The sequence below is a fragment of the Mesoplodon mirus genome (assembly GCF_964341445.2).
Source record: "Mesoplodon mirus genome assembly, chromosome: 2".
Taxonomy (NCBI): Eukaryota; Metazoa; Chordata; class Mammalia; order Artiodactyla; family Ziphiidae; genus Mesoplodon; species Mesoplodon mirus.
In genome coordinates this window covers 116779763-116803679 of record NC_138977.1, presented here as the reverse complement: position 1 = coordinate 116803679, position 23917 = coordinate 116779763, and the positions used below count along the sequence as shown (strand labels likewise).

Sequence of the window (23917 nt, the reverse complement as noted above, 5' to 3'; positions counted from 1 at the left end):
GTACTTAGTACAAGTAGGGGCTCAGTGCAGGATCTGCTGTTGGGGGTGGGGAGGGGGCAGGGACATAGTCTTTTCTTTTTAAAAATGAGTGGTTTGACCTTAGGACTTCTGTCTAAACTCCATTTAAAGGCAGTAAAGATTGAAATATACAAGTTCTCACAAAGACCACAATTAAGAAATGAAAGTTATCCTTTTCTAGTGACATAAATTTATAGGGGAGCTAAAGAGAGAAACTATATGGGTTACCAAAAACAGCCACCAATTTGAGATCTGGTCATAATATTTAAACTGCAATGAGAATAGGTCCTCAAGTCTATTTTTATGAAATTTATCCCCACTGTGAAGTGGCAGTGTGTACAAAGGTAACAGAGCTTGTGATAGTTTACAGAAATATTTGCTACAACATGCATATTATGAAGTGCTTCAAACATATACATATTAAGTTTCATGCTGAATAAATAATCCCCCCAATTTCATTTTTATTTTTACATAAAAATATAATATTGCACTCTTAACAAGACCAGTCATTTTGCATATTTTCTCTTTAGATAAATGATGAAATTCGGCCTTAAAAAAAAAAAAAAGACTGAGTAGCAACCTTATTCTAATAAGGGACTAATGTAAAGTTCTCAGTAGAAAAATGAAAGTTAGACAATAGCTGCGATTTTTTTTTTTTAAACAAAGCAAATCACTTCAACGTGAATAGGAATAGTCTCATCTCTGCACCTATTTGGACCTCAGAATTAATAGGTGGTCTGTGCAAACCATGATCTCAGTGCAGCCATGAAGTGCTCTTACCTATGTATGCAACTGAAGGTTACAAGCATACGTAGCCACTTGCTTCCTCTTGTATTTATCTTGACAGCAGAGACTTTGCAATTGTATTTTATACAGTTTTTAAGCAGAATGTTTTAGAAAGTCTAGAAGTTACAAAAGTAGTTCTGTAAACACCATATGAATTAAATTTCCATAACAAACACGCAAGTAGTTCTTAGGCAGGAATACATCTTTTTATCTCATGGTAACATTACTGAGCTTATTTTACAGTGTTTTCAAAGCCAATAAAGCAGCACCCCAAGTAAAAATAGAGCCATAATATCATGACAGACTATTCCAGGATTTTTAGGAACTCTGTCTTTATCATGTGTAAGTTTGCTGTGGAGTACACAGATTTTTCTGTTGTTCCTAGAATTCTCAAGTGGTATAGGTTAGTAGAAACAGTGGAAACTGCTTCCTAAAAGAATTATTCTGCCTCCTGTTTAAAACGAAGTAAGCTGTGTCCTTTGGGGAAGAAAACTCCTCCTGCATATTAGATTAAACGCCTTAACTGGACTGCATTATTAATATCTGTGCAAACTTTTTCTGAAATGGAGGCTTTCTATTGCAAATTGTTAAGTATTCAATGCTCTGTAAATGGCAGATATTAAAAGAATTATTATTGTGTTTAAATCTTAGTGACTCAACTAAGGATATTCCATATCTAGTGTTATGGATTTTAAGTAGGATTTTTATGAAGAAACAGAATGTGTCTGAAAATCAAAGATACTTGTGTTGTTGTTTGTGACTGTCAAAAAATTCTGGTTCTACTTTGAGCTAAGAAGGCAACAGGCAAAAACTGCCTAGCACTGAGATTCACATATGCAGATAGTCCAAAAAATCTTTGGTGCAGAAGCACCTACTGAATTACATACTTCTCAAAGAAAGCAATGATCAAGTCCTGAATTCTTTATCCTTATCTTTCCTTTTTTGGGGGGAGTGGGGTGGGTGTGTTATCTTGGCAGAAAACTTTTAAAATATAATCTTTAGAACATTTTATACAAACAGCTAACCAATTTAAATTCTACTGGCTTTTTTGGAATAATAGAAAATAGAAAGTAATAGAAAACAGAAATAGATGCTCATCTTTTCTTCATAATCCTCTATGGAAAAAAACCTTTAAGAATATGATTTTAATTTACTGTGCCAGACTTAAACCTTGTTGGTTAGTGCATACTGACATACCCTCCAGGTTATCACTAAACAAAACTTTCCTCTCAGGACCTTGTGAGGCTGCAGAATTTTGTGCAGATGAACAGACTTTATCATTACTTGGATGGTTTGTTTGGTCATCCAGTTCTTCGGGTTTGACCTCCTGTAACTGGCGAGGTCAGCAAATCTAGCTTGGAGTTGAAGTGCCTTGCAGAATGCGAGGTTCTCCTCACTCATCCCGCCGCATAGCTGCTGAGGAAGGAATAGAACATTGGCTGTTTCAGGCGCTGCTGGTCCTTCCGACACCAGGCGATCACGGTCCCATCACTGTTGGCTGTGTACAAATGGTGGCCATCGCAGGAAAATGTAAGGCTGTGGAAAAAAAATCCCATTTGTATATTGTGTCTCTGAAAAGTGTATCAGCATATTGGTGATCACATGAAAATCAGTGTAAGGGGGTTAAGATATCTTTACTGGAGCACAGAGACAAACAAAATGACGGCCTACAACGCATTGGTATTGACTGTAATTCTAATATAGTTTACTTGCTCTGCTGGCATGTTTGTGAAGCTCCTTCTAACCAAGTGATACAGACTAAAACCAGGACCAAAAGGATCGGTACGTTCTGTTCCTTCTTTGCATATTTTCTTTTCCCTTCTTGTTTAGCCTGATTACTTAAACTACAAATACTTGGGTATAGGAAACTTCGAAAAATACAGCAGTACTACACTTTCTCTCTATAGAAGTGAATGGTGATTATTTTATGGAGGTATTTTATTTCCCTGAAAGGGGAAAGGGTAAAAAAATGTAACATTAATACATAATTAATTTAGGTTCATTAAACTTTACATTTAGTGGATTAAAAATAAGTTTATATTAATAAAGTAGAATTTGAATCACTTCCTTCCAATTGAGTTTTTAAAGTCAAATTTGTTAACAGAGCAAAGGGTAACTGGTTGTTTAGCAGTCCTGTCAAGCACACTCCTGTAGCCATCAATCACCATTATGGGATTTTCCATAAGGAAAGGGAAAAAAATCCATTACTTCTGCAGTTCAAGAGGCCTTCCCTGGCGCGAGCCCAGCATGCCTGCCTGTGGGACTGTGAGCTCCTGTCCCAGATTTTGAACTCCAAGAAGACAAGCATTTTGCCTCCTCTTGCCACCGGGCCCCGGACATCCTGGGCTTCGATAAATGGCTGGCTGTTTATAATGACTTTCATTACGCACTTCTTTACCTCTGTGTGCTTTACTGTCTCTCCAACAAAACAGTCACAGAGTATGTTATGAAGAAAAGAAGAGGTGAGGGAGGTTTTACCTTACAATAGGCTTATTTGATTTAGGAAATGTAATTTCCCGCACAGGCTTTAGGTCCCAAGTACTCCATAACCTAGAGGAAGAAAAAAGTCATCATCTAATTATGCAAACTAAAGTTTGCTTCCCTAAAAATGGAACCTATGTGTTTACTTGTTAAAAATCATCTGGAAGGAAACACAATAAATGATTAACAGTAGTTACTTCTGGGCAGTTTGCCCAGGTGGGTGGGGAGAAAGGAAACCTAACTGTATATTTTCAGATTGTTACTCTTTCATAGTTGACAAACAATATAAAATTTCAAAAATGTATTAAAGCTATCTTTACTATTTATAAATAAAACAAAGAACTGAAGAACCGATATCCGAAGGTGATTTTAAATCTCTAAATATTAAATATTATTATGTTTAGATAGTAAAAACCAATTTTTGAAACTGCTGTGCCCTTATAAACAAAAGTACACAAAGAAATAAAAAACTCCTCTTACCTTACAATTCCATTTTCTAATCCCCCAGCAATCACGTTGATAGATATTCCCTCAGGTTGGTTAGAGAAAGCCACGGAACAAATGATCTCTCTGCAGTGGACATGTCCAACGAGGTCCCCGTTCACTGTCCAGAGTCTGAGGTCACTGCCCCCGCCAGCTAAAATGCCACAGTCACCCGCAGGTCACCAGGCTGTGGGTGTCACAGAGCCCCCTACACTGGGCCCAAGAGGGGCATCCCTGAGGGCCTAGCTTGTTTGTTTTAGTGATGAAGTTTATAGGCAACTCACAACTGAAGACTGTATAAATGGAACTACTGCATTGTAAGTCACACAGAGTTGGCATATTTATCTAGAGATGATGACCAGTGAAAAAAAAGAAAATAAAAAATTAAGCTACAAGGTAGAGCAACAATGTAAATTAACCATGAATCTTTCTGTAGTCATGATATTTCAGCATACAAACTGCCAAATCTGAATTCGAAAGTACCTAGAAAGCTAAACAATCTCCAAAAAGAGAAGAAAATATTCTGTGAAACTATCTACAAGAAGTGACTTTCAGGACTTCTGAAGAAAAGAAGAATTACAGTAAAAGCTGAGTTAAAAACTAATTCTTTAAAAAGAAAAAGAAAGCTAATTCTTCAGAATGTCTAAGCTTGACTCTTACAAATCAATGTCTTATTAAACAAATTTTTTTTCCTTTCAAAGACCATGAGTAACCAAACTTTTTGTAGTTTTCCAGGGGGTGGAGGAGGCACTAATTGCTTTAATATCTTCTATAAACTCGGGATGTGGCTTAGGGCCTCATGGTGATGTGTCCAGCCTTCTCTGGAGAAATATTCTCATACTGATAAGACAGAGGTTAAGAGGCATGATAAAGTTTGGACGACATAGTGTGTTACTACACTTAATTTTATCTCTCCATTAGAACTAACAGAAAAGCAGAGAATGTGTTTCTCTCTTTATTAAGGAAATGAAAAGATTTTATAGCAAAGAAATAAATATTGGAAATACTTCTTTACCTAAAGGTATGTGAAAGACCTTCAAATGTCACCAACCAAAATGCCTAGTGTGTTGCAGTATCATTCACAATAGCCAAAAGGTAGGAACAACCTAAATGTTTATCAAGAGGTGAATGGATAAACAAAAATGTGGTATATCTATACGATGGAATATTGTCTAGCTACAAAAAGGAATGAAGTTCTGATACAGACACCAACATGGATAAACCTTGAAAGTGGTACGCTAAGTGAAATAACCCAGACACAAAAGGACAAATACTGTATGATTCCACTTATATAAAATATCTAGAATAGGCAAATTCACAGAGAGAGAAAGTCGAATAGAGGTTACCAGGATCTGTTGGGGAGGGAGAAGTGTGGGAGTTATGGTTACAGAGTTTCTGTTCAGGTGATGAAAAAGTGTTTAAAGTGGACAGTGGTGATGGCTGCACAACACTGGGAACGTAATAATGCCACTGAATTGTATTCTTTAAAATGGTTTAAATGGCAGCTTTTATGTTAAACATATTTTACCACACACATATACACACACACATACACACACAAAGATTAAAAAATGCCCAGTGGTCTACTTCCCATTGTAGAATATCGATTAGGAGAGATTATCCAAATAAAGCATCAAGATATAGGAGACTCTGGGGCTTCCCTGGTGGCTCAGCGGTTAAGAATCTGCCTGCCAATGCAGGGGACACGGGTTCGATCCCTGGTCCAGGGAGATCCCACATGCCACCGAGCAGCTAAGCCTGTGCGCCACAACTACTGAGCCTGCGCTCTAGAGCACGCGAGCCACAACTACTGATCCCGCGTGCCACAACTACTGAAGTCCACGCACCTAGAGCCCGTGTGCTGTGACAAGAAGCCACCGTAATGAGAAGCCCGCGCGCCGCAATGAAGAGTAGCCCCTGCTCGCTGCAAGTAGAGAAAGCCCGCGTGCAGCAACAAAGATCCAATGAGCCAAAAATAAATAAATTTAAAAAAGAAAAGATACAGGAGACTCAATATGCTAAAGAAATACAATTGTAGCTGATAAACTCATCTTTTACGTAAGTAGAGATTTCACTCTTTCTTTTGAATTTAATATCTAATAAAGATTTTTAAAAATATATAAAGTAACCGGATGTGTACTAGTAAGGTCAGAAGGCTTACTGAAGTCACTGGATACATATCCATAAAAGATATTGACGTAGGGGTTGGTAATTGTAAGACACAGCTACTGCATGGCTTAGTTCTTCAAAATAAAACATCTAAATGTGGTCCTCAACTCTGAAGTATGGTATGGAACTTAACAGGCAAAGAATTACCCTAGCAGATTGCCCAGAAACTTGGTCTACCACAAAACCAAGTAACCACTCATCTGCCTAAGATTATAAACATATATTAAAAAAAATCGAGGCCCTTACCCAATACCGGATTGCTTTCATGTATAATTTAACATATCAACTAAAAGTCAGAAAGTTGGGCATTCCTGAAAAAATCTTTACTCTTCCTATACATCTTCATCAAAATTAAAAGAAATTGGAGAACTACCCCCTACTCTGAACCTTAGAATATTATATTAACTTCAGAGTACCACTGGCAACACAGGAAAAGGCTATGTACCCTAGTTGAAATGCATATATTTTGATATAGTGGCAGAATGATTTTAAAACGTACAGAAACCATCTACTATAATATTTACATAGCTTAATAAATTTTACATCTTATCACTATAACAACCACATCCCATAATAAGCCCTGGGAAATTAGGATCAGGAGGAATGAGTTTGCCAGTGTATCGTCAGCCCCAATACAGAAATTTTTGAGATTATATATGTATATACATACACATACATATACACATTATATATTATATATACATATACATACACATGCATATATATTTATTTCTCTTAAATTTTGAATTTAAAGTTACTTGGATGGTTCTCACTAAAGTGTCAAGACTTTTGGTAGGCTAAATCTGATAACTTTCTTCCCTTCCTGGACTGTAAGAATAGGAGAATGAAATATAGTCTGGATCACTTAACATAAATTTGTCCTCTCTTTTAAAAAATCATTATTTTTATTATGCTGTCTATATACCACTTGCTCTTTATGAGTCCTCTTCTATATGCATTGAGAGGCCTCAAACAAGTTCAGAAGGCCTTTTTGTTCAAAGTGGAAAGAAAGTTCTAGCCATTACTCTATCATACTGTGCACACTAGCTAGGGGCACCTGAACACCCTACTAGTGAGCTGGTAATTGTAAGCAAAAGTAATTTGGTTCCTTGTTCCCATGTGACTAGCTAATATAATATCACAGATATAATAAATCACTACTGGCAGCAGGAAAGTAATTAACTTTACAAAATTCGGTTCCCTCGGGATCAGTCCTAACTTCCAAATGTTGCCAAAAGAAGAAAGTAGAGAACTCTATATAAATCATCATTATATGATTCCCCCAAATTCCCTCTTGATGTGACATACTAAAAGCCACTAATGTACAAATCAAGGAGGAACAATTAGCAAAGTCATCAATCATCTGCCCACACTTATATTACCAAAGTCAACTGCTTAAGATCTTTCCCCTTAGTTATGCTGATTAGGAAATAAAAATGTTTTCATGACATTATTTTATGACTAGGGGTGAAGACTGGCAAATACTTCACACTGAAATCTTGAAGCATGACTGAAGATGTTACTTTTCTTGAATACAAGCATGAATGAGTGTTTTGTAAAAACAAGAGTTTTACTGTGTACAAAAATAAATATTCGGACTTTGTCCCAGGTCCCTGGCATAGGGCTTACAGCACCTCCCACTTCCAGGGAAGGGAGAGGGGCGGGAGGTTGAGCTCAGTTCTTAGTGGCCAATGATAGAATCTACTGCCTACAGAATGGAACCTTAGAAAAACTCCTAAACAACAGGGGGAGGAGAGTTTCCAAGCTGATGGGCACACTGACATGCCAGGAGGGTGGTGCAGTCTGACTCCACAGGGACAGACCCTGTGACCTCACCCTACCTACCTTTTCTTCTGGCTGTTCACTTCTATCCTTTGTAATGAACCACAGTAGTAAGTACAGTGTTTTACTGAGTTCTGTGAGTCATTTGAGAGAATTATCAAACCTGGTGGGGGGTCTTGGGACTCCCAAATTTGCTAACTTCAACTAGTTAGTGTCAGAATTGAATTGCAGTGTTGGACACTCAGTTGTTGTCATAGAATTGGAGAATTGTTTAGTGTCTGGAAAGACCACACATTTGGTGTCAGGAAAAAACAAACAATACGAAAAATGCAAGCAAAGGATAAAAGACCACCCACTGTAGATGTGTCGAAGATATCTGTACTGAGTGGACAAAAAGAAACAGTTTTTCAAAGGATCCTTTCAATTAATGGAAATGCAAACAGAAAATGTATGAGCTTTTCAACAGTTCTTTCCCTCTGGATGCATCAAGTTTTTTAATATGTATACATGAAAAAACAAAAACTAAAAGCCAGACCTTTGATTAGGAGACATATCTTTGTCATGTAAATTTTGGGCAAATTATACTTCCATTATTATTTTATACTACTCTCTCACAGGAACTACAAGACACATGCAGGAAGTTGATCATCTGCTGATGCTTTTCATTTAGTCAGGAGGGAGGTAGCAAAGTCAGTAGTTAAAAAGCAGAAGCAAAAAAGGATGGAAAAATAAAACCAAAGAAAATTCAGATAATTATGTAACAGTAATTTGCTTAACTTACATGTGCTCAAATGCAGTCTTACATATATCAGAAAAAAGTTAAATTATGACAATACTAATTTTTGCATAAGTAGATGCCTAAATTGATGAACTCAATCTTCAACCTTACTGGTTTTTTTTTTTGGCCTCGCTGTGTGGCATGCTGGATGTTAGTTCCCTGCCTAGGGATCAAGCCCATGACCCCGGCATTGGGAGTGTGGAGTCTTAACACACATACACGCTATCACCTAAGTACACAGATCTGGCAGGGACCTGAGAGATGTGATGCAACAGTTTAACCTATGATGTAACCAGCTGGCTGAATGCACTGTGAGTGCAACCACCCTGTGCTCTGGTTTTGGGGCCAGCTCACCTGAGTCACACACGGTGGCAATGTCGCCTGTAGTCTCACTGGCAGAGACGGCTGTGACAGGGCTTTTGTGTCCCGCCAGACTTTGTACGTAGCACAACCTGAAAGACCAAAGATATGAATTTGCATGGGATTGTTACATATAATTATATTCTCTTATTTGTAGAATTCTTTTCCTCGGTGTATATGTATCTACTATTTATAAGGCATTCCTGACTATATTACTAACTGATTTTTTTTGGGTTTTTTTTGCAGTATGCGGGCCTCTCACTGTTGTGGCCTCTCCCGTTGCGGAGCACAGGCTCCGGACGCGCAGGCTCAGCAGCCATGGCTCACAGGCCCAGCTGCTCCGCGGCATGTGGGATCTTCCCGGACCGGGGCATTAACCCGTGTCCCCTGCATCGGCAGGCAGACTCTCAACCACTGCGCCACCAGGGAAGCCCCTAACTGATTTTTTAATTCAGTAAGATTACAAAGGTAAAGTCCGTATTTCATGCTTAAAGCTATTATGATATAAAGATATTATTTTAGTGCATCTATTTCTCACAGTAAGAACTAAAACATTAAAAATAGCTATTTTAGAGTTGGAGATTTCTGTACCTGTTTAAATCCCATATGATGCAGGTTCCATCTCTGCTCACACTTATCATTATACTGTATGGTTTGCAGACAAATAAGCTGGTTATCTCTTCTGTGTGCCCATAGAGATGTATCTGAGACTCCATTTCTATCTCTGAAGGCTAAAATTAAAAAAATAAGTAAAGTATAAGACAAAAACCATGACGAAAGGTATCCTAGTGTCGTATCTCAAAAATAAAAACCCAAGTGATTCAAATATTCTTCTCAAACATCTCATTTTTCAATCTAGTTCAACTTTTTCTAAAGAGTAAAACTAATTAAACATTAAAAAATTTTTAATTGACCATAATTTCATCAACAAATAAGCTTTTCATTTTTGTCTATTCTTTTCCAGTCTTTAGCCAATTACATATGTATTTTATAGCTGTGATTATTGCCATACAAATAATTCCCTATTTTGTATTTTATACATTCTCCCATAAGTATTTTCCATTTTTGACAGTGTCTTCAAAATGATTTTTTTTTTTTTGCGTTACGCGGGCCTCTCACTGTTGTGGCCTCTCCCGTTGTGGAGCACAGGCTCCGGATGCGCAGGCTCAGCGGCCATGGCTCACGGGCCAAGCCGCTCCGCAGCACGTGGGATCTTCCCGGACTGGGGCACGAACCCGTGTCCCCTGCATCGGCAGGCAGACTCTCAACCACTGCGCCACCAGGGAAGCCCCAAAATGATTTTTAAGTGTTATAATATTCTATACAGTTAGTATACCATAATTTACTTGAGCATCCCTTTTTAAAATAATTAATTAATTAATTAATTAATTTATTTATTTATGGCTGTGTTGGGTCTTTGTTGCCTCACGCAGGCTTTCTCTAGTTGCGGCGGGCGGGGGCTACTCTTCCTTGCGGTGTGCAGGCTTCTCATCGCGGTGGCTTCTCTTGTTGCAGAGCACGGGCTCTAGGCGCACGGGCTCCAGTAGTTGTGGCACACGGGCTCAGCAGTTGTGGCTCGTGGGCTATAGAGCACAGCCTCAGTAGTTGTGGCACACGGGCTTAGTTGCTCCGTGGCATGTGGGATCCTCCCGCACCAGGGCTCGAACCCGTGTCCCCTTCCTTGGCAGGCAGATTCTTAACTATTGCACCACTTGGGAAGCCCCTTGAGCATCCTTTACGATAGACATTTAAAATTGTTTCAAATTTTTTCAAACTTATAGATGTCATAATTAAATCCTTCATGTATATAAGTTTTGTTCCTCCTCTAAATCATTTCTTTAGAATTTCCAGGATCCTACTAGTGGATCAGTGAATATTAATAAGTTTACAGTTCTTGAGTGTACTTTTCAAAGGCTTGGTACCAATTCATGATGCCACCAATGGCGATGTATTACTCATCAATAGTTGTGGACTGATTTTCTAAATCAAACGTTGAAAACTGATGCTCCAAGTTCCAAATGGCTCACAGATGCCAGATGTCCACACAGGGTCTAAACTTTGTTTTCATTAGGGTAGCAGTTTATTGTCATAAAGTATTTCAATACAAAGAATATAGAAAAGTAGAAAGAAAGTATAATAAAAAACTGTATACTAACTACTCAGTTAAACTAATCCTAATGTTGTATAAGATCAGCTTATTTTTTAAATAAAGAAAACATTAAACATTACATAGTCTGTGTACTGTTTTACATCCTATTTCCTCTCTCTTGTCAGAAGTTACTATTATCCTGAATTTTGTATTTGTTTCCCATGTATGTAGAGTTTATGTTCTACTATATGTTACTATAACAATTGTATTGTTTTTCATGTTGCTAAACTTTATATATATGGTATTAATTATTCTTTAGGTATCTGCTGCATCTTGCCTTTTTGATCACCACTGCTTTTGAAACATATCTGTGTTGAGTTATTAGCTGCAGCTCATCTATTTTAAGTGCTTTATTTTTCACATAAAAATACCTATTTTATTTTTAAAGACTCAAATGACCAGGTGATACCAGGCTTACAGTTCCCCTTGGAAATACTGGCTTGAGCTGTGTGGCAGTGGCTTCTATTTAGCTAGGGCATGTGGCCTTCAACTGCACACAACCACAGCAACCAGATGGATCTGAACAAGGGCACGAGTCCTGGTTCTGGGCCCCTTCTGGTTCTCCTCCTTGACCTCCCCCGCAGGGCCAGGGGTCTGCAGGGCCACAGGGGTGTGCCAGCGCCCTTGCAGACCGTTCTTCAGGGTCCCTGGGACCAAAGAATTCCTTGCCCCCAAAGGCCTGAGCTCCTTCCTTCTCTGCTTGAACTCTGCAGCATTTCAGTTTGTGACTCAATTCCCATTCTAAATCTTTGAAAATTTCCCGAGTTTTAAACGGCAATCAAGGTTGCTTTAACTTGAATTTCTCTAATTGTAACTAAGTTTAACTTTTTCACATATTCATTTTCTTATCTGTAAATTTGTGTGCTTGGTTTTGTGTATTTGTTACTACATTAAAAAGATTATTTGTAGGAATTCCTCTATTTGTGGAATAGAATGCAAGTACCTTCCTTGTTTCTTCTGCTGGATGACCTGGATCCCCATGTCAGGCTAGGGGCGCCTTACCCAAAGTCAAGTCTTGAGGATCCTGGACAACCCAGGGAATTCCAATCCAGGCTGTAATTCCAGGCAAGAGTTGGTCCTATCTGACTCATCCTTACTCTTAGGGACCAGCCTTTTGGACAAGGGCCTCCTTGGGAGTCCCCAGCTTGCTCTGTCCCTTGTTGTTGTTTTCTATTCCTCTCACAAGAGGCTGTCCAAGGACAGTGTCAATATTCTAGGATTGACAAATGCCCTCAGGGCTAAAGCTCCCTCCTTATTAAAAAAAAAAAAAAAAAAATATATATATATATGTGTGTGTGTGTGTGTGTGTGTGTGTGTTTACTTCATGATCATGAATAATATTTATGGGGTAAACACAAGATAGGTACCCTACATAGTGGTTATTGAAATTTTATAGATTTTTCACTTTAAAATGATTGCAAGAGTTAGTGTTACTAGATGATTCCCTGATGGGTCAGAAAATAATTTCCATGGGTAGAATAGGAATCTTGTGCTGGCCTACTTCTTCATAAAATGTTCTTGAATGGTGTAATACTACCTTGATACACTGCATATATATTCTCCTACCACCATCAATTTAGAGAACAGAAATACAGGTGTTCACTTATATGAAGATGATGCGGCCACACTATTTAATTAGTGAAAAAATGACTCACGACCAACTATTTTAAAATCAATTATCATTTTTAGAAGACATTCTTCTCTAATACTGTATATAAATGGCTTATAGATAACAATTCCCTATAACCAAGCAATGTATTCGTCATTACACATGTAGAATGCATTTTAGCAGACTATCTTGGGATAGTCAACAGAAACTCACAATGCTCAAAGTTATATATGCTTCACTAGCTCAGGAAAGTATTTCATAAGATTCCCTTGAAAATATTTTCAGACAACAATTATTTTGGTCATATCCTACATGGTGCTTGGGAGGTGGTCTTTCGTATGTGTCAAGGCCAACACAAACGAGAGCATAGATACTTTTAGAACCATGGCATTCAGTGGGTTGGGAGAACAGAAGTTAGTAAACATGAGGTGTTTCCTGCCAACCTCACAGGCATAGGGTCACATCTGCAGCTTTGGGGACCCCAAAATGATGAGATGGTCCCCAGTAAAAAGCAACAACAACATCTACAAAAACCCAAGTAAGGGCTTCCCTGGTGGCGCGGTGGTTGAGAGTCCGCCTGCCGATGCAGGGGACACGGGTTCGTGCCCCGGTCCGGGAAGATCCCACGTGCCGCGGAGCAGCTGGGCCCGTGAGCCATGGCCGCTGAGCCTGCGCGTCCAGAGCCTGTGCTCCGCAACAGGAGAGGCCACAACAGTGAGAGGCCCGCGTATCACAAAAATAAAAAAAAACAAAAACCCAAGTAACCTTCTCTCAGATCAAACAATGATAAAACCACACAGCTAAGATACAATTTTGGACATGGTTTAAATAGTAACTGTTAATCTCATGACTTGATTACCTAATACTATTAATACTTAGGAGAAAAAGAAAACCCTTACAAATAAATTGAAAAAATCCACTTTCAGGCAAATACAGAACTGAGGAAAGGTAAGCAACCTAAGACGTCACAATAACTTCAAACTAAAAGCAGCATGTGTGGGCCTCCCTGGTGGCGCAGTGGTTGAGAGTCCGCCTGCCGATGCCGGGGACACGGGTTCGTGCCCCGGTCTGGGAGGATCCCACGTGCCGCAGAGCGTCTGGGCCCGTGAGCCATGGCCGCTGAGCTTGCGCGTCCGGAGCTTGTGCTCCGCAACGGGAGAGGCCACGACAGTGAGAGGCCCGCGTACCGCAAAAAAATAAATAAATAAAAAATAAAAGAAGCATGTGTCTTGCTGTATTCAAATGATAATAGCTACATCTTTGATCTATTTCAAAGCTATGTTGTGCAAAATTACTCCTATACCGAGTACAGCTTAATCTTTTTTTTTTAACCAGTACTGTATACTGTGCTAGCGTACAATTAAAATTTTAAATTATAGGAAGAATGGAAGTAAGGAAAACTAAGAGCAAGGCTGTTCATAGTGTCGGGGAAAGCAAGAGGAAATAAAAAACAAAAGATGAAGCTAGTTTTTAAATAGGTGTCTATGATGGTGCAAATGATCTGAGTGTACAAGCAGACAACTGCTCTAGCAGCAGAGATTAGCATATATTTGTAGAAAAAAGGAAACAGGGTGAGCTCAGAAGGTGAAAGGCAATGGCAGTGGTAAATATTAGGGACATTATAAAATTAACATCTGCTTTAGGCCTTGGGGAGTAAAAAGGAGAAAACAGAAGACAATCCAAAAGTGAAGGTGCCTCTCTGCTCAGACCCCCTAGCATTCTTCTTAATGTGGCCTGTGTATAAGACACTCTACTGCTCCTGCCCTGAATTTGGCACTCCTCCCAGCATGTTATACTCTAAACTACACATAAAAGTATCTGCCATCCCCCAAACTACCATGCCTTTGTTTCCATGTGTTGGTTTACTTTGCTACAATACTCTTTCCTCTTTTTTCCACTTAGTAAAATGGTCCTTGAAGATGTAGCTCGTGTGTAACTTTTCAGGCTCCCTGACATCTGGCTGGTCCCACTTCTGGCTCTTCTAAGCTGTGTGTGAATCTTTCTTAGAGCACAACCTCACTGTCCTGCAATAACCTGTACATGCCGACCTCCTGACACGGAGCCCTCACCACGACCAGCCTGTATCACTACAGCGCCTCTGAACTGGTACCCTCCCCTCCAGCCCCACATCCCTTTTAAGCGATTCTCCTTGTAGGCGCTACAGTGATGGCCTTAAAATGCTGACTGGATCATATCACTCCTGCTTCAAACATTTTAATGACTCCTTAGACTAAGAGACAGAAACAATATTATGATCACATTTATACCCCAAGGATCGTGGCAAAGAACCTTAACAAGGGCTTAAAAGGGAATAAACTTGGACAGAAAAGTAAGGAACTGAGCATCACCCTATGCTAGAAATACAGGTTTCACCCAGTAAAACATGTTTTATAAAATAATGCAGAAAATTGTAATTTAAAAAAAGCACAGAGCACATTTCAGACTAGAATGATAATCACTGAGTTATCACCCTAAACTTGCCACTAATCCTCAACAGCACCACAGACAGCTGATTCAAGAAAGGAATGACAGACCTACAGTGGAAATGCCTCTTAGGAATTGGTCCTTTATTTTTATTATTTTTTTTGACAAGATGTAATGCTTTAATATGGCAAGGTAAAAAATATTTTTAATTTAACATTTTGAACCTGAATTTTGTCTCTAATAGAAACATAGTGCTGAAACACTTTGGAGGTTCACAGTTTAAAAAAAAAATTCAATATGGAATTCTAGTCCCAGGCATAATTTAGTAAGGAATTGGTCCTTTAATTAACTACTAAAATACTGTAGGTTTAATCTCTTAATAAAGTAAGTACTGTTACTGCAAAAAAAAAAAGGAATGACAGTAGATTAAAAGAAGTATTACATAATGTCTTCTTCACTAGAGTGTTTTAATAATTTAACTCTCAAATCCAAAGGATTCAGTGAATGAAAAAATTTCTTCCAGTAAGTGGTAGAAATCAAGACTGGCTACTTGGATTTTTCTGTCATTTAATTCACCCAGAGAGCATAGGAATGTTGAACATTAGGAGTTCTGTACTTCCAACTTTTATAGAATATTGTGGTATACTTGTAAGCACTCGGGTTGATACGGAGAATGAAAGCAAGCAAGCATCAAAATGCCATGAAAAAGCCTAAACTCAAAACAGGTCATAACTCAAAATACTGTCTGTCTCTGACCTTTACAGTTATCTTCAAAATTTTTGTGATCTTAATAAACCTAAAATTAAAGAGTTAGACATGTGACCTTTTACATTTTAAGAGCTTATGTGAAGAGATTAAAGTACAAAAGATTAATGTACAAAAAATTTAATCTTATACCAAATTTATACTTCATAAAGGGTTTCTTCCTCTCACTGACATGAAAATCTCACAAAATGCGCCCAAGACCTACCGTGCCACTCATGAATCTGTTTGTGTAGGCTGTGATGACACCACATTTACTCCCAGTAAACAGTTGGCAACTGTCCGGTACCCAAGCACAACTAGTCACCTAGAGAAAGGACAAATCAAAGATTATCATGTTTAAAAAGCATGAGAAATGCTTCTACTTTTCTGACAATTATTTTAAAAATATATGATCACAAAATTTAAGGTAAACATTTTACTTGAAATTATTAGAATGGTGTAAGATATAATAATATTCTGTAACTTTATGCTATCTAAAAGCTGTTTCCAAATTAAAATGTATTACAATGCATTGTCTATGATTTTACATTTTTCTGTACACACACACACACACACACACAAATACACACAGGGCCATTTGTTCCTCAGAAATTTAAACAAAATGATCCAGGATTGACTAGATCCAAGGTTGAGAGGGTGTGTGTTTGTGTGTGTGTGATTTTTACTTTTATTTATTTTTTCTTTTTCTGTCTTTGGTAGGGAAACAGAGAATATATATAAATAGAGGTATTGCTTCTAACAGTTCTAAAGATTTCTAGACAGGAGAAGAAAGAAAGATAAACGTGGAGAAAAAAATCTGGGATTATTCCTTGGGGATTATAAACCCTTGAGTCCCAACCATGGCGACACTATTCAAGGTCGGCTCACCTCTTTGCTCGGCCTGACAGTCTTCCTCTGGCACTAGCTGACCCCCAGCACCACACCCCCAGCAGCGGTCCCCAGCCGCTCTGCCCCCTCTCCAGTCCCACCTCTCCCGGTCGGTCGGCTGGTCAGCAATACCCACACACTTCACTTCACTTCACTAAGAAGACGGCGATCATCAGCCACAGACCTCATCCCTTTCCCTCCTTTGGGCCTCAAAATGTCTCAGCGTCACCTCCTGATTTAGAGAAGCCCCTCTGTTTTTAAGGCCAGCCCCACCCCACCCCAGTGTTTCTCAAACAACTGTCAGAATTTCAAACTGTCATTTGCTGGCTTCTTCCCCTGGCCCTGCAAACGTGTTCAAGTGTCTGCTACCTTGAAAAATGACTTGCTTTGAGCCCGACTCTTCTTAACTCTCAATATATCTTCAGAGTCCATTGGATCTAATTTTATTTTTTGAGTTTCTTTCTTGAATAGTTCTATTTGTAAAGATTGATATTTCATAATTCTTATTCTTCCTTAGAGGTCTTCCAAAGAGCAAAAAGAAAATGTACCTATTTCTTATATGAGGAATAAAACTCATTCTGTTTTGCAATTACCATATGGGTCGACTGAACTCTTTTATAAACCTAAGTTACATTTCTAGGATTTCAATAATCTAATTTTTTTCCTCTATTTTGAAACACTCTGCTATTTCATCATCCTAGGAATTATTTCATCTCTACTCTTCAATTATTCCCAACTATGTAAAACAAAACAAACAAAATAAGAAAATGGGAGAATGATGGATCTCCTGGAAGGATAATGTAAAATGTGAAATATATTGTCACCTTAAAAAAAAAAAATATTTATTTATTTATTTATTCATTTATTTATTTTTGGCTGCGTTGGGTCTTTGTTGCTGCACACGGACTTTCTCTAGCTGTGGCGAGCGGGGGCTAGTCTTCGTTACGGTGTGCGGGCTTCTCATTGCGGTGGCTTCTCTTGTTGCAGAGCACAGGCTCTAGGTGCATGGGCTTCAGTAGTTGTGGCATGTGGGCTCAGTAGTTGTGGCTCATGGGCTCTAGAGCACAGGCTCAGTAGTTGTGGCGCACGGGCTTAGTTGCTCCACAGCATGTAGGATCTTCCCGGACCAGGGCTTGAACCCGTGTCCCCTGCATTGGCAGGTGGATTCTTAACCACTGCCCCACCAGGGAAGTCCCTAAATTGTCATCTTTTGGTTTTCTTATTGCATTGTCAAAAGAATGTTGTCATCTTTTGAGAAAGTATAAAAGAATACCAAAGACACCATTTCTATAGTCTACTTTCAGCTGTCATTGAACATAGTTGGAAATTGAGAATTTTTCATTTTCCAGCAATAATAGAAAAGAGAAGAAAATTGACAGGAACATGTTTCACAATTGTGAGATCAATCAGAAGATAAAGGCTAAGAGACAGCAGAACTCTAATCTGTAACGATGATGATGAAATTGATTAGATAAGTGAAATCTCAGAGTGTGAGTCTTCATATGATAATACCCTGGACAAATTTTCTCAAACTAAACAACCAATGAGTGAACAACATATTTCTAAGAACAAAATGAAACATGGTATTCTTATCTAGTTAGTTAGGCACTTGACCGGAAGTACTTTATCACACCGTGTTTGCTAGAAATCTGGATCATCCCGTTTTGCTAAAAGGACTTAATGAGAGTATTTTTTCATCTTTAATGATGTTTCTGTGCCCAACTGTACATGATAGAAATAATTTTTCAGTGCTTAAATTCTTATTAAAATTTATAATAAGGTTGTTTTTCACTGTCCTTTATTCTTACTTTTGTTAGTGTACTGGTAAGCCAGATGGCAAAAGGCAGTGACCTTTTTTTCCAGGCATATTGAAGGTTAAGCAAGCAAGCCATTGCTCTCCTTTCTTTCACTGCCAAAAATTCCCCAAAAGTAGCTTACTCCATCTTTAAAGTGCTCAGGGAATGGTGACGAATGTTAGGACTATATGAATAGGCACCAGGTGCTATGTAGGTTACGAAGTCAGAAAACAGTAAAAGAACTTCCTATGGAAAGACAGTCAAAGAAAGAAGGTTTAACATACAATTTAGTACCAGAAAAAGTTATGGCAGTACTGTGTCTGTGTGTGTGTGTGTGTGTGTGCGTGTGTGTACATGGTGTTTTATAGTTTACAAAGCACTTTCAGAAACATTGGAGACATTTTTACAACAGCTTTATGAGAGAGTGGTGGGAGTATGACTAGCCCAGTTTTAGAGAAGAGGAAAGAAACTCAAGTTGGGTAAGGTTAAATTACTTGCCAAAGGCTACATAGTAAATAACAGAGCTGGACACTAACACAGATCACAGAGCTACAGTTAGCCCCAAGGCTCTTCCTACCATGCTGTGATGCCTAAATACCCAGTTCATTTAGAAAAAGCCAGGTATAGAACATGGCACTCTGGTTATTGAAAATGACATAGTAAAGGGACTTCCCTGGTGGCGCCGTGATTAAGAATCTGCCTGCCAACGCAGGGGACACAGGTTTGAGCCCTGGTCCAGGAAGATCCCACATGCTGCAGAGCAGCTAAGCCCGTGCGTCACAACCACTGAGGCTGTGCTCTAGAGCCCGTGAGCCGAACTATTGAGCCCATGTGCTACAACTACTGAAACCCGCGTGCCTAGAGCCCGTGCTCTGCAACAAGAAGCCACTGTGATGAGAAGCCCGCACACCACAACAAAGAGTAGTCCCCGCTCGCTGCAACTAGAGAAAGCCCGCACACAGCAATGAAGACCCAACACAGCTGTGGAGAGAGAAAGAGAGAGAAAAAGAAAGAGGAAGGAAGGAAGGAAGAAAGGAAAGAAAGAGAAAGAAAGAAAGACAGAAAGAAAGAAAGAAAAAAAATGACACAGTAACAAAAGGTAAGTGGACACTGAGAAGAAAGCAATGCTGATTTTGTTCCAATACTGAGCCATGAGCTGATGCTGTCTCAATAAGAGACTGGGCAGAGGACAAACTCTGGGGACACAGACAGGGGCAGTTAGGGAGTCTGTCAGCACTGTAAACAAGGCATACATCCAGCATCACCAGCTCCTGGACTGACTGCAGGATATTAGAGACTAGCTGCCATCAGTCTGACTCCTTTTTAAAGCATTATATTTAATTATTATTATAAAGTACTTCATAAAAACGTTTACCTGATACTGCTGTGAACTTTGTATAAAGTTTATTGGAGGCTCACTTTGTTTACTCTTCAACCTTAAAATGTTATCAGCATATCCCCAGCTCAGGATGGCGGACCACTGAATGTCAGTACTGTTCATGCTTCTCACACCTCAAGAAGGAGAAATAAAAGCATCAGTTGCCACTGCTCAGTTATTATTGGACAGCCGGCCACAATGGCAGGTTAAAGGCTCAAGGTTCACACAGCAGAACACGGTCATTCCAGTGCAAAATCATCTTTATATCCATAAGATGGACCGAATTGCGTTAGTTTTATTCCTTTAAGGCTAATGGGATTCTAAGGGTGGAACTGTATTCTTTTTCACCTGTGGTGTTTTGGTTGGGATTTATATGACTTAGTACTAAAATTTCTGTTAAGAAATTTTTATAAAAGACAATGATAATCAAGCTTCCTCTATTCATGTTCTGTGACACCTTACTTTTAACAATAAATATGAACTAGAAAATGTTTTAAAAAATGTAGATACCCTGTTGAAAAATCAATAAGGACAACTATTACTACCAGAAAGGGACCATTGCTAGAGCAGAAGCAATCCTGAGAAGGGATAATTTAATCCTTTCAACTGCAAGGACTGCACGGGAGACCTTCGTTTAACAAGGTTCTTTTCTTTTCTCACTGGACCCGTAACACAGTATTATGTCCTTTTGGGATAAAGATCTGGGCCTCCTGACATCAGTGTTTCTCATGATCTATGCCTTGTTGGCACATTGACTAGGGCAAATGCAGCATAAATGCTGTAGCTGGTGCTGCCCTGGAAACTTAGAAGCTTTGAGTTCCTTAAGGAGAGAGAATGTGAGTACCTAGCATAATACCCAGCATATAAAGCAATAAAACAAATAAATATTTGTTGAATGAATCAACAGCGCCCTGAAAATGTAGTTCACAGATTTCTCTTTGTTTTGTTGAGTATAATCCCAAATGTGACATCACTTTTGCAATAAAGAAACTGGGATATCCTTGTTAAATATAAACTCCTCTCTACATAAGCTGCTATGGAAAGGAACCACACTTCATGAGCCTCGGGACCTTGCAAATTCCACCATAAAGTCTGGCATGTAGTAGGAACTCAGTAACTGTTCCTAGTTTCTCATTCCAGCAACACAAGAGGCACCATATTTTTTTAAAAAGAAAAATAAACTTCTGCTTTATCTATTTGAACAGTGGATCTTAAACAGGAGTTTGCAAGAAAATGGCTTTTGTAGCATGCACAGGCTTAGACTCAAGCCCCAGAGATTCTGAAGCAGTATGTCTCCAATGGGACCCAACCAAGTATCAATATATTTTGAAAAAAAGTACCTCAGGCAATTTTGAGGCATTGTCAGTTCTCAAGTAGTTGGCCTATACTGGGCTAAAGATCATGAAAACCATGGCAGTTTAGTTGCTGTATTGTATTATGCGTATATAACTAAGCAAAATGACACAGTTATTTGATATAGCAGTGCTTAACACACATGACCTTCCATCTGCCAGGTGCACTCCCAGTCAGTCAAGGCCTCTCTGAAATGGCCCCGTGGATGGTTCCGCGCTGGGTACAGCAGTGAACACACACAGCCCCTGGCCCCAGGGTGCTAACTGTCTGATGGGCATTTATTTATTAAGCACTTAGAATGAGTCCTGCGCTGTGTTAGTCATTCCTTATATTATTTCATTTAATCTTTACAGTGAATTACCCTGTGAGATAAGTCCTTTCATTACTCCCATTTTACAGATTAAAAGCCAGGATTCCAAAAGGGTAAGTCATTTTCTCAAGATCACACAGGTATTAGGCAGCAGAACTGGGACGCAAATGCAGGCACTGTGCCGCCGAGGCCATGGCTGTAACTTGTACGATACCACTTCCCTGGACACACCTAGATTCTGATAAAACCCAAATACGTTCTGTGAGGAAATAAAGTGTAATGTGAATGAACACAGCTATTAAGGGCCACTAAGGGCTTGTGACTGAAGTGGCACAAGTAAGGCAGGTTAGCAATTATACTGGACATATTTAAGTCCCATCATTAGCATGATAATACCAGCCCTTTCTCTCTGCTCTAAAGAGATTAACTTCAATCCACCCTAATTAATTTTTTTTTGTTTTTTTTTTGCTTTTGTGGTATGCGGGCCTCTCACTGCTGTGGCCTCTCCCGTTGCGGAGCACAGGCTCCGGACGCACAGGCTCAGCGGCCATGGCTCACGGGCTCAGCCGCTCCGCGGCATGTGGGATCTTCCCGGACCGGGGCACGAACCCGTGTCCCCTGCATCGGCAGGCGGACTCTCAACCACTGTGCCACCAGGGAAGCCCCACCCTAATTAATTTTTTAAAGATAAATTATTCCACATTTTGGTACTTTAAGTATTATTAGTAGTAAATTACTCGTGACATACCTCATAGCTAATTGCAACATACTAGTGAGAATAAAGTACTGATATTCCAGCGATGATCAGACAGGTTTTACCTTCTCCTCCTAGCTCACTAAACTTAGATAAAATGGTGCACAGCCTCCTTTATTACTGACAACTATAAAGGCAATCAATTATTCATTTCATGACAGAATGAAGAGTGAGTCTAAAAGAACTGTGGCCCAGCCAGCACACTGAATTCCTTTAGATGGCCGATGTTTGGCATGGGTCCTGGCATCCCTGCACTGTGGTGCTCCATGGGGTGGGAGGCCATGTGGACCGAGGAGCACAGTGCACAGAACGCAAGGTTAAACACTAACAGCGCGGAACGCTAAGACGTGTCTGGTCCACACACGGGCTTCCGGGCAAATCTGCACACACCTGATACAAACAGATGGGATGGGTGCCCGCAGTCATTCATTTTAGTGTTTAAAGCCCATGCCGAAGATGTAGGAAGAGTTCTTTGGCATTAAGTAAAACAGTTAATTTGGGAGGACGGAGGGATTACTTGAGCGGAAAATGTCACTAGTTTTCCACGGTGTAGGTGACATTTAGATATATGAAGAGGGCCTCTACAGACAGCACTTTTCCATGTGTTGCTTTCAGTGAGTCAGTGCACAGAGAGGTGAGAAAAACATTGCTTTCCAGACATACATATTTTTAAAACTTATTTTCAAGGCTATCACGACTTCCTCGTTTTGTTTTAATCTCATGACTGTCTCTTCTGAGGTACTAGATTTGCTGGTCAAATAAGTCCGTCTATTCTGGAATTCAAGAGTCTCAAAGTGTACATTTATATAAAACTGTTAGTTTTCATCTTGTGAGACATTTATTCTTGTCTCCTTCAACACCTCCTCTCATTTCAAATGACATTGCATTTAGTTCCCATTTTTTTCATGTGCTATGTTTTAATTCCTACATTGCATTAAATGAACACAAATTTGAGTTTAGTTTTTCACCAAGGACTCAGAAAACTTAGAAATAAAACAAAATAGCAGCACAGATGAGGGGAAACATTCAAATCTCATGAAAGATATACCTAGGATGATTTTCATGTTTGATTTTACCTTGTTCTTTGCTGTACGTCATCAGAAGACAGAAATTTCGGGACAAACCGCAGATTGCTCTAGTGGGCAGAGCCTGGAGAGAACCGAATCTTTCTCCGTGGGGCTGGCTGAAGCAGACCACAGGTACCGGGGCACTTGGGGAACCGACATACTCCCCCCATTTCAAGCCTTTTATCCATGACAAAGGACTCTACAACCGAGGAAAGTAAAAAGTACAATTTTTAAAAAGGTAGTAAATATAGAATCACTTCTAATTTAAACTCCAAACAGAGTAAGAGAAAGCAGCCTGATTATAAGCCCTTTGTGGGCAAGAATTATTTTATAATTTTTTACTTCCCCCGTGCTTAGCATATGGAAATATGTGTTCCTGGTTGCTAGACACAGCGATGAACAAGACAGATGGAGTCCCAGTGCCCGTGGAGCTGTCTGACAGCCGGGAAGCAGGGCAGACAACAGCTAAACAAATACGTACACAAGATGTCAGCTGGTGCAAGTGCTATGAAGAAAGTCAAAGACGGGGAAGAGGACCGAGGGTGACAGAGCTGCCCATTTAGATGCGGGGGTCGGGTAAGACTGTCT

At 39.4% G+C, this 23917-nt stretch overlaps 1 protein-coding gene across 6 annotated transcripts in view; it reads right to left on the bottom strand.

Annotated features, from left to right (window-relative positions):
- Positions 1 to 307: 307 nt before the first annotated feature.
- LYST (lysosomal trafficking regulator) overlaps positions 308 to 23917 on the bottom strand; it is a 197721-nt gene continuing 174111 nt past the window's right edge. For all 6 annotated transcript variants that reach the window (XM_082640698.1, XM_082640696.1, XM_082640699.1 and 3 more), the window contains 8 exons: positions 23339 to 23528; positions 19843 to 19979; positions 16010 to 16108; positions 9449 to 9588; positions 8852 to 8949; positions 3766 to 3922; positions 3283 to 3354; positions 308 to 2340 (listed from right to left, as the gene is read on the bottom strand). In XM_082640698.1, coding sequence (XP_082496824.1) covers positions 2202 to 2340; positions 3283 to 3354; positions 3766 to 3922; positions 8852 to 8949; positions 9449 to 9588; positions 16010 to 16108; positions 19843 to 19979; positions 23339 to 23528 — 1032 coding nt within the window. In that variant the 3' untranslated portion in view covers positions 308 to 2201. The remainder of the gene's footprint in view (positions 2341 to 3282; positions 3355 to 3765; positions 3923 to 8851; positions 8950 to 9448; positions 9589 to 16009; positions 16109 to 19842; positions 19980 to 23338; positions 23529 to 23917) is intronic.